The sequence below is a fragment of the Canis aureus genome, chromosome 36 (genome assembly GCF_053574225.1).
Source record: "Canis aureus isolate CA01 chromosome 36, VMU_Caureus_v.1.0, whole genome shotgun sequence".
In the NCBI taxonomy this organism is placed as follows: Eukaryota; Metazoa; Chordata; class Mammalia; order Carnivora; family Canidae; genus Canis; species Canis aureus.
Window position 1 is genome coordinate 18,256,239 of NC_135646.1, and position 12,105 is coordinate 18,268,343.

General features: G+C 36.0%; 1 protein-coding gene across 1 annotated transcript in view; it reads right to left on the minus strand.

Moving 5' to 3' along the window:
- The window catches only part of ICOS (inducible T cell costimulator), a 73,279-nt gene that overhangs the window by 22,930 nt on the left and 38,244 nt on the right, over positions 1-12,105 (minus strand). Inside the window, exon 2 of the mRNA XM_077884939.1 lies at positions 1,148-1,283. Coding sequence (XP_077741065.1) covers positions 1,148-1,205 — 58 coding nt within the window. The 5' untranslated portion in view covers positions 1,206-1,283. The remainder of the gene's footprint in view (positions 1-1,147; positions 1,284-12,105) is intronic.

The following is a 12,105-nucleotide window of genomic DNA, read 5'->3' on the forward strand; positions in this document are numbered from 1 at the left end:
GTAGACAGGGCATAAACAAGCAAGTAGCCCCAAGCTGACTTTGGAACTTATAAGCAGACTCTAATTGTTCACTCTTCATTCCTCTTAAGAGCATTTGAATCACCTTGAACTACTACGAGATGAAAGATTTGACCAATCTGTTATTGCTTTTTAATTCTTTGGAGAGAAAAGTAAAATCTATTTCTTTGTACCACTGCAAAATGTGTGTCTAGATGAGATTATGTCTACTAGAGTTCTGCTTTCCCTTTTAGTGTTAATAGAACTTTCCAAGTCCATATAATTTCACTTTGCTTGTGCCAGCCTCAAGAACATGGCTCAGAGTGGGGGGGGGGGGGGCGGAGGGGGGAATACAAAAATATACCAAGTAAGAAACAGCAGAAACACATTTTTTAATTTAGTGGTAGGTCACATTATTTAAACCCTTCAAATAGTCTGATATATATACCATCTAAGAGAGAGAATTGAGGACTTCAGAATGCTGGTTTGTTTTTCTTTAATGTCTCCATGGGCTTAGGAGCCTTTTTATAGTGTCCACGACTCCTTGGCCTTTTAGAGGGACCCTGACGCTTAGTGTCAAAAAAAAAACTCTGTGGCAGCCTGGACATTTCTGACAAGAGATCACCCAGATAAGATTAAAATCAAAATCCTCTTTTTCAAAGTGTTTCCATTTTATTTTCTCCTTCTAAAAGAATTCGCGGCCCAGATGTCACGACTATTTTACCTTCATTCAGTTGACACAAGTCATTTTGCCTTTCATCTTTCTCTGAGAATAGTAAGCCGCTCTTCTACTTTATCTACTAACAGGTAACTCCAAGCAGGTAATTTAAAATTTTAATGGTCTGATGAAACATTTTTCTTCATCTTAAAAAACACAATATCAAAAGAAGCAGTACAAACTCCATGGCATCAGCTGTGACATGGTGACAAAAGCCCAGCGCCAAGTGCTTGGGACTTCTCTGCAATTGTTCCCACTTTCAAAAAATAAATAAGTAATAAATTAAATTTTTTTAAAAAAGCAAAACAAAACAAAAAAAACAGAAAACAAACAAAAATACCTTCTACTGGGTGCCTGATTTTTCTACCTTTTGGGTTTTTTAATATTCACTTGAATCATAACTTAATAAAAAATAATCGATGGGCCACTCACCTGTTAGGGCTTCAACTTGAAAGCAGAAGAGAAGGAAATACCAGAGGTCTGACTTCATGTTTGCTGAAAACAGATGCAATCCCCTCCAGTGTTCAAAGCTGACAGTGAATTCATGTTCTCAACTGTTTTCTATTTGCTGGAAAGGAAGTGGGTTTTGTGAGGGTTTATGTAGTGTCACACTTACCATTAAGGCAAGGAGGTGTCTTGCGATTGATGTCAGTGGCGATAGGAGCGGCATTATGGTTTACGGGGGGGTTCAGCTTAATCCATGGATTGCTGATAATTTTGAAAACAGAGAGAAACTTTACCCTCATTGTGGTTCCAATAAAACAAGAGAAAGAGACCATGCCTATTTTCAGAACCATCCCACTCCACTGAATCAATGGTTACTGGGGAATAACAAACTCTAAAAATAGCCACATGATAAATAACATGTTTTTGACACCTATCTTCTGCTATTTGCTCCAGAGATAGAAAGCCTTTGAAACAGGATAAGAAATAAAGGGAATTCTTACAGAAATTGAAATGCAGATTTATCTGGAAGAAGAGCAACACAGAAATCAGAGAAATATTTACATCACATTCACTGTAGATGGTAATTCTCCAAATGATGCAATCTATTTTAATCCAACCTAAACTCTGTTCTGCATATTACAGAAGAGTCTGTAGAAACCAGGAATTCTGTACCTATAGCTGCAGATGAAAACAAAAAAAGCTGAAAAGCCTACCCATGGTCTCCATCTCTGCAGGGCAATAGAACAGACAATAACAACAATAGCAATAATAATATAAATAAGTAGATTTGTATGTACATAAGTGTTTATATGAAATATTCATCTTAATGTAAAGTGTACATAAAATTAAATGTAAAATAATATATATTATGTATAGAATAGAATATAGCTAATATTATATTAACCTGGATTATTTGTGTATGTGTATTTATATTATGTTTTATACATATGGTAATTCATTTAACTCTCCTAACCATTCTATGAGGTGGGGACATTCTATGAGGTGGGGAAATTAGTATTTCCCATTTTACAGATAAGAAAAACTGAGCCATGAGTTGTAAAGTGCTGGCACAAGTCAAATAGCAGGTGGGAATGCTAGGATTTGAAGAGTATGGTTCCAGAGTTCTCACTCTTAACCAAAACAGGTAGAGCCACTCAAGCCAACCATCTAAAAGTCTGAACCAGCTTCTAAGATGCTGGATCCAGGGTTTATGGGGAAGACAGGATAAGACCAACTATCAGCCTGCAGAGGAGATATTCAGGTGAGAAGCTGAAATCAGGATGTCAGGGCAACCAAAGTTTCAGTCCAATGTCCAGGCTCTGAAGTAGAATCCGGATTTGGGGCTCTAGAAGAGCAATATGGGATACTGGACCAGAGCCAAGGGGTTCCAAAGATAAGGTAGGAGGCTGATCCTGCAGTGATTCCATTACATCTCTGTTTCCCCAGTGACCTTTTTTAGGCTCCTAGGCCTTAATAGTGTAAAAGACGCTATTTGAGGTGTTGAGCTAACTTGAGAGAAATAATGGGCCACCAAGACCACTGGGAACCTATTACCCTGATTTCCTTCTTTTCCCTTCCACTATGATCCCTGACAGCATCAAGAGGAAATGCCTCCAGATCCATTGTTATCGTACTTGAATCCTTTCCCAGCAAAAAGGAGGCAGTGTAGAATAATTGACTTTTTCTAACTTTGCTGTGGCCTAGCTCTGGAACTAAGTCTAGAGAGCTCTTACTTCATCCAATAAAAATTACCACAAATTCTAGAGCTCAGATATAGTTCTGCAGAGGACAATAGGGCAGGAATCTAATGAACATTTATTGAGTACATACCAATACGCCAGACACTGTGCTTCACATGAATGATCTCTTCCATGTTCACAACTACTCTGTGACAGAGATCTCATTATTATTCCCATTTCACAATGAGAAAACTGAGAGTTAGAGTGATTAAGTAATGAAGTCCAAGCTCACATGGTCAATAAGTAATAGAGTCAGGTCAAACCCAGACAATGAAACCAAATTCCATGGGCACCTTGGTGGCTCAGTTAAACAACCAACTCTGGATTTCAGCTCAGGTCATGATCTCAGAGCCCTTGGATGGAGCCCCACAGCGGGCTCCCCACTCAGTGGGAAATCTATTTCAGGACCTTCTACCTGTCTCTCTGCCCCTCCCCCTGCTCACTCTGTCTCTCTGTCTCTGTCTCTCTCTCAAAGAGTAGATAAACAAATCTTAAAAACAAACAAGAAAGAAACTTAATTCCACACTCTTAATTACCACACTATATTCACATGCTAGTCTTCATTTATCTGGCCAGAAATTACTGGCCAATGTGAATTGGGGGCCTCATATTTTGGTGGAAGAAGGGTACTTAGATCCTAGATGAAGTTCTAAAAATATTCTAATGCAAAAGAGTTTTCCTAATAAAATTTAGATGCAATTTCTATCTCAAGGGGCAAAAACACATGTGATGGTATGGCTTGGCTTTAGTTCAACTAGGTAGGGATATTTATTTGTTCTGAATCTGTTTGCTTTTTCCCAACCAACACAATTCTGTTTGTAAGACACTTGGTGATAACTGATGTTGAAGGGGAGCAGGCCTTACTTCAAAGTAAATGTACTTTATGTCAAAGACCACTATGAGTGATCCTGTCCGCACCACCTCTTCTCAAAAATCTCAGTTAAGAATATGATTACTTGTGGTTTTAAATATTCAGAACTACTGTTCATGTGCTTGGAAAATAAACTGGGCAACAATTTCCGTTCACACCACAGGAAGCACTTTTTGTTTGCTTTTTTTTTTTTTTTTTTTTCATTTTTTTCATTCCATGACTTAAGAGGGTTTTGATTTGTGTGTGCAGATGCCTGGGGTGAGGGCGGGGAATGGAAAATCTGTTAAATTAAAAATGGGATGTTTATTATTCCTTGCTTTGCGGGCACCAGCCTTGGTGATGCTGTGGGCTTGCTTTTTTGAAGTTCCACAGGTGAATATCTTTCTTTTGCTTTGCTTGAAACTTTACTGAAGGCAATACTTGCGTGTGGAGAAGAACCACTGAGCTCAAACAATGAGGTTTTTAAAAAGCACCTGCAAAGTTATCTGTACTTCACCTAAACTTGGTTTGCCACTCTCAAGTTGAAAAACATTGAAAGAGAAGTGTTCACCCTAATCAGGATGGGTTCTCCTCCTAGCTTCTCTCTGTTGTTGAGTGGCACCACCCTCCAGTCACTAAATCATCCAGGAACCTGTGGTCAGCCCCTTCTGCCCCTCAGGAATTCACCACTGAGCCCTATTATCTTACTTCCTGGCTGTCTGCCATGTTGTTTTTCTTCTTTTCTTGTCAGGATCACTGCTTTAGACCAGGTCTCCACCATCTCTCCTGATTTTTCTATCCCCACACGTGCCCCGTTTCTGTCTCCACACTCCAACAAGAGTTAAGTAATCTTTGTAAAATGTAAATCTAATTCACCCTGCTTCCCTGCTTAGCACCCTCCTTTGGCTTCCTGTTAGTCTTAGATAAGGCCCAAACTCGTTATAAGCTGTTTTACAATAGGGTCCCAATTTAGCCTCATTTCTTGCCGCATTTGCTCTCTTCCTTCTCATCAAATGCTTCAGCCATATTGAATGATGTCATGTTCTGCAAATTCCCTAAGCTACTCTTCCTCCCATTGCTGGGGGCCCTCTTCTTGTCCCTACTCTCTTTTCTCGCTACCCTAGCCTCCATTCTCCAGCATGAATCCTACCATTCTTCAAGCCTTTGCTTACAAACCCATAAACTCATCAAATAAGCCCTTTCCTGATCCATTTACTACCAACCACTTCCATAACTAGAGTCCGAAGAAGATGGCTTCTTTGCATCAGTATCTATAATGCTCAACACAATGCCTGGGCCATAGTAGATGCTTCATCACTATTTGTTGAATGAATGAGTGTTTGAAGAATTCTTAATTTTTGAATGAACACTATTACCTCAGGAGCAATCATCAATTAACACTTTGTTCTTTGAATCATAATTTGAGAGTAGAAAATTATCAAGATGTTTGTATTTCACATTGAAATTAATTCAATAAATATAATTATCCTGATTTATCTCTTATTTGACCATTTGTCCATCTCTAAACCAACAAAAGGACATTCTATTTTAACAACAAAATAATTTCTCATTTAAGTTATTAATTCATGAAGCTGAGAAAACTAATTGCACATTTCCAAGTATAGTGAAAACAGTCAGTGTAAGATGTGACTATCTAGTGATTTATTGATATTTTTAGCAAAAATAGCCCAACTTAGTCACTTTGGCAAACAAGACCTTCATCCTGATGAGTGCCACTGCTCAAAATATCATAAAGCACTCCCTGGATCTCATTCCCTTTAGCCCCTCCAGGGTTCTTGTCCCCTCAGTTCCATCTTTTGCCCCTGGACCACCTTCCTATAGCTCCCTCCCTTTCATTTAAAAACATGCTAGGATCTCTCCAGTCCTTAATACATACAAACACATTTCCTCAGACCCCGCAACCCCTGCCATCTGTTGCTCTTTCTTCTTTCTTAGGAAGAAGATGTCCACGCTCAGTCTCTACTCATCACTACTTCCTAGATGTTCTTGAATCCACTGTAGATTGATTTTTATCTCTAGCATTCCATTGAAACTCCTTTTCCTGAGCCCACCCATGAGCTCCTTAATACCAACTCCAACCAACACTCTCATTCTTCTCTTCTTTGACATCTCTGCATCATTTGATGCTATATATACTCCTTTATGTCATACTACTTCATCTTGAAATAGTACCACCCATTCCTGATTGAGTTATCACAGCCAAGAACCATTAAACTCTAGACTATTTCACATATGTTTAACCTATTCTGTGTTGAATAAAGTCTAACACTTAGAAGGAAACCTTTAGCCTCCCAACTTCAAACATTTCATTGAAGCCCCTCATTTTCCCCATATACAGTCAAAATCATTCCTGTATTCTTTTTAACACTCATCATCTCTAGATCCCTTCCAGCTTGGACTTTTTTGCCAGTTCTTCCTACGTCTCTGTTCTCCTAAGTGTTGATGTTGATATTCCCCAGAATTGAAGCTTCAGTCCTCTGCTTTCCTTCTATATACTCCACCTAAGTGATTAAGCAGATAACACCATGTCAATCAGAAAATTACATGGGTTAAAATACATGCCCCATGTCTCTTCTGCGGCTCTTAATGTGATTATGAAAGCTATCAAAACAAATGTTTGAACCATAATAGCATTGCTGAAATGAGTACATAATCTTCCCCAAAAGACTGAAACTCAAAAGACTCACAAGCTCATATGCGTACAGGGGCCAGACAGATGGAACAAATGAATGAAGGGGACCTGGTATGAGGCAATAGGGAGTGGTGGAAACTGCGGCAAGTTCAAGAGCACATAGGAGTAGCAGCTGATTAGATCCCCCTATACGCTGCTACAATAAAATAAGAGTCCAATATAGCTATATCTGCTGGATTTTTCCAAATACGTTTCCGAGTCTAGCTGTGGGGAAATATTCTGATTTTTAAATTTTGCAACTTATTTTAAAAATTTAAAATAAAGTGTGAGCCAGCACTAAAGGAGGCAGAAAAAAAATATTTAAAGATCCAATCAGTTTGGCCACAGACTATCAATTTTTAACCTCCGCTTTAAAAGATAACTCTCATTTGGCAATACATACATATACATATACATATGCATATGCAGTAAGAAGACTCTTGTTCTAGACCTTACTTCATTGTTTACCAGCTGTGTGGCTCCAAGAAAGACCCCTGACTTCTTTAAACAGAAGTTTACTTTTTATAACCTCAGTGGATTCTTGTGAGGGTCAAAAACTAATGGATTTGAAAGCTCTTAAGAACTATTTCATGCTACCAAAAATCTAATTACTACATATAGCATTTAAATTTCATGACTTTTTTCCATAAATTTCTGATATTTTAAAAATACTTCATTATATTTGACACATCTCAAATTTTAAACACAGGATCAAGATTGGTGACCCTCTTTTTCTGAAAACATGGCAATTATCATTGACCTTTTTTGGGTGGCTACTCAGAGTAAGATTTTATTTTATTTTATTTTATTTTTAATTTTTATTTATTTATGATAGGCACACAGTGAGAGAGAGAGAGGCAGAGACACAGGCAGAGGGAGAAGCAGGCTCCATGCACCAGGAGCCCGACATGGGACTCGATCCCAGGTCTCCAGGATCGCGCCCTGGGCCAAAGGCAGGTGCTAAACCACTGCACCACCCATGGATCCCCTCAGAGTAAGATTTTAATAACTTCTTCCCAGTAATTAATGCATTTTTAGGAGGTAAAATAACTTCAAGCTTACAAAATTTATTCCATTGTAAAATTCTTTCTTTCTTTCTTTCTTTCTTTCTTTCTTTCTTTCTTTCTTTCTTTCTTTCTTTCCTAGCACCCTAAGGGCAAAGGTAGCTAAAATACAATACTGGAATTTGGTAGAAATTATGGAGGTTAAGTCAAATTACATTAGGTTCCTTGGGTTGTGCTTTGTGTGAACGGATGACACCTACTGGCATAAACTGAAAATCTGCTTTTTCTTTTTAAGAAGAAAAACGTTCATCTTTTAAGCCAGAAAAAAGAAAAAAACACATCTTGCAGAGTCCCACACTGTCAATTACACTAGTATAATTACTAGAGGTACAAGTCAAAGATTCCATGGAATCATGAGAAAATGTTCATGATACAATTAGTGGAAAAAGCAAGTTATATGTATTACATATATATGAAGTTAATGTTTAAATTTTTATATGAAAATTTATGAATAAAAAATACAAAGCATATATAAAAAATTGAAATAATAGGTGCCAGAAATTAATTTGCTTGTAAACAAATGTTTGTTTTTCCTTTGTGCTTTTCTGCACTTTTGAAATCTTTTCCTGTGACCATGTATCATTCCATAATGGGAATAACTAAACACTGTACATGTGTGTGCAATACTTTTTCCTTTCTTTAGTAAAAGTCTTATGAAATTATCTTAAGCATAAGGAAGCAAAATACCTAAAGGACAAAAGTGATTAGATAGCTTCATAATGAGATTTACATTTTGGCCCAATGAAACCTCTGATTTGCTCTTCTTTTTAAAAAATATCTATTGTTACCTAATTATTTTCCAAATGAACCTGAAAATCATTGTCAGATGTTCACAAGTTCTTTCTGTCCAACATCTTCACACCTCAAATCCTATTGGGATTTTGAGTCAATACAGTATTGAGTGCCCAGACCTCTATTTTTACTCCTTCTAATCCCAGGGTGATCCTACAGCCTAGTAATTTATAGCTTTCATTAACCATTTTATTTTAAAAGTCCAATGAAAATTTAACACATATAAGTAATCTCATATTTTTAAATCAATGTCCATCTTTATTTCCTAAGCACTATTTCATGTCCTAAGGAGACATTAGTGGCTACAGGAAATTAACATGTAACAAGAGTTTTCCCCAGTCTTGAGTGCACTCAAGAAGAGAAGGGCAAGGATCTTGCAAAGGCTATGGTGATCACCAGGAGATTAAATGAGTGATGATAACTAAGGCAAATGAGTAGCTGTTTTAGATTCATGATAGGGCAAGAAAAATCAGAGATAGCTGAAAAGTTTAAAGAAGATAGAGCAGAATGTCTTGATGATTAAGGTAGGTAAAAGATAATAAAAGACAGAAAATGTGTTAATTTACACTTGTATGGCATGGTACAGGTAACATGACACCTACACATACACTGTCAGTTAAAGACCAATGATTTGCACAGAACAGTTATTATCATTCCCATATTGTAGGAATGGAAATCTGAGTCTTAGAGAAGTTGAATATTTTGTCCAAATTAGCTAGGCCAGAGTCAAAATCAGAACTCCTATAATACTTGCTTCAGATTAGTGCTCTTACAAGTGTCAGAAAGAGAAACTTTTTTGATAGTTCAAATAAGTAAAAAGTTTAAAGATAGAATTTGAGTAACAAATTATAAAGATTGATTTATTACATACATATTAAACTTTTTGTCTACTAGAGAATATATCTTTTTCCGAAGAAAAATCTGGAATACTTATAAAAAAAGATTGTGTATTGACTCAAAGAAACCCTCAATATAATTCAAAAGCAGAAAATATACACTTTCCTTGATCACTATGAAATTAAAAACTAGTAAGAAAAGTTTAAGTGTTAAAACTGTCTACTTGAAAATTTCAAAAATCAATCTCTAAAATAATTCTGGTCAGAGTAATAGTAAATTGCAATTATAGACTACTTGGGGAAAATGATGATAAAACACAACTTCCACAAACATATTTGATGTGGTCAAAGCTCTTATTGGCAAAAAATGCATTCATATAATTTGTTTTTTATTATTAAATAATAAAATAAGACTAATGAGCTAATCAATTAGATCGAGATAAAAAATACAAAAAAAACTAAGCCTTTAAAAAATAGAGACATAGAATTAATATATATTTACAAAGAAAAAATAGTGAATTAGAAAACAAATTATACATAATAAAAATTCTATTTTTATTTTAAAAATCATTAACTTGAGCAAGTCTATCTTTGTATGAGGGAAAGAAAATATACATGCACAATATTAGAAGAAAAGAAAAATACTGATGAGATATTTTAATTTAAAAAAAAATACAACATCCAATATCATGTACCTTTTTAAAATATGTTTGCAATGGCCAATCTTCTGGGACATAAAAAATTGAAACAAATAGAAAACTGAATAGACTAATAACCTTTGAAGAAAAAAATAAAGATGGAACCAAGAAACTAGCCCAAACAAAAGAGCTGAACCCAGACTATTCTACAAGTGAGTGGTTCAATTATTTTCAAAAAGTAGATAACTCCCATGCTCTCTAAACTATTTCAGACCACTAGAAGTAAAGATTGAAAACATAGTTTATTTTGTGAAACTGAAATAATGCTAAAAAATAACAAAGTTAACTCAAAGAAGATCCATAGGCCAATTTTGTTTTTGAATATAGATACAAACATTATAAATTAAATACTAAAAAATCTAATTCAGTGACTTTTTTTTTTTAAGAATTATTCATTTATTTGAGAGAGAGAGAATGAACATGATCAGAGGGAGAAGCAGAGGGACAGAGAATCCCAAACAGACTCCCCGCTGAGTGCAGAGCCTGACCAGGGCCTTGATCCCAGGACCCCAAGATCATGAGCTGAGCTGAAATCAAGAGTCAGACACTTAATTGACTGATGCCCCTAATTAGGTGACTTATTAAGAGAATAATGTGCCAAATAAGATTTACTTCCAAAATGCAAGAATTGCTTAATATTAAGAAATCTATGTCTCACAAACTTAAAGGGGATAAATATGCAATCATCTCAATGGATACTGAGAAGACCTTCAATAAATTCAGCACCTATACATGGTTTTTAAAAAGAAAACTCTACTAATGTATCAAAACTGGGAGGATACTTCTTAACCTGATGAAAAGTTTCTATCTCATACCACTAGACATTATCATGCTTAATTATGAAGGGATCTTCCAAGGTTTGGAGGAAGGTACTATTCCCATTGTTTTTCAATATTCAGAAAGATATTTAAAAGAAGTAGTGATATTATACATTTTTTTAGGTGGAGAAACAGGGGCACCTGGGTGACAGTTGGTTACGCATCTGCTGCCTTCAGCTCAGGTCATGGTCTCAGGATCCTAGGATTAAGACCTGCATCAGGCTTTCTGCTCTGTGAGGAGTCTGCTTCTCTGTCTCCTTCTGCTCCTCCTGTTTGTTTGCTCTCTCTCTCTCTCAAATAAATAAAATCTTAACTGTTTCTCTTTTTTCTTTTTATCAGATATGTGTCCTGAAGTAGTTGATTATCAAGAAAATCCAAGAGAATGAGCTGAAAAGGTTCATTCTAATTAGTAAGTTTATGATTAATATATTTAGTAAGGCAGCCAAAAGCAAAATAAATACAAGAAAAGCTGGTAGCTTTCTATATGTCAGGGAAAAAAAATGAATGCTTAGAAAAGTATAGGGAAAATAGCAGTACGTATACACAGTCTATATTAAGAAAGCTATGTAACTTACCAAGGGATATAACAAAAGATGTGAATAAATGGAGAGGCACACAATATTTCTGAATGGAAAGATTCCACCCAATAAAAATATCAGTTTCTCCAAATTAACTTATAATGTTTTTCCAACAAAAGACCAACTGGATTTTTGATCTTTGAAATTTCTTACCAAATTATTCTAGAATTCTTTTGAAAAAATAAGTTGAAAATAACCAAAACAATTAGTGGACTAGAATATGGAATGCCAAAGTGGTTGAGCCCCAAGAATGAGTGTAAGAATTAGCTAAATTGAATCTGAAGTCCAGAAGCAAATCCACACAACATAAGAATTTTCAAAATGAATCTAGAGCAATCTATATATTCAATGCGATCTCTATCAGAATACCATCAACTTATTTCACAGAGTTGGAACAGATAATCCCAAACTTGCATGGAACCTGGAAAAAAAAAAAACCTGAATAGCCAAAGGAATGTTGGAAAAGAGAATCAAAACTGATAACATCTCAATTCTGGACTTCAAGCTCTATTACAAAGCTGTAATCATCAAGACAGCATGGTACTAGCATAAAAACAGTTGTACAGATCGATAGAGTAGAACAGAGACCCAGAATGGACCCTCAAGTCTATGGTCAATTCACCTTTGACAAAGCAGGAAAGAATATCCAATGGAAAAAAGACAGTGTCTTCAACAAATGGTGTTGGGAAAATTGGACAGTCACATGCAGAAGAATGAAACTGGACCATTTCCTCACCCCATACACAAAAATAGACTCAAAATGGATGAAAGACCTAAATGTAAGATAGGAATCCATCAGAATCCTAGAGGAGAACACAGGCAACAACCTCTTTGAACTCAGCCACAGCAACTTCTTACGAGGCACATCTTCAAAGG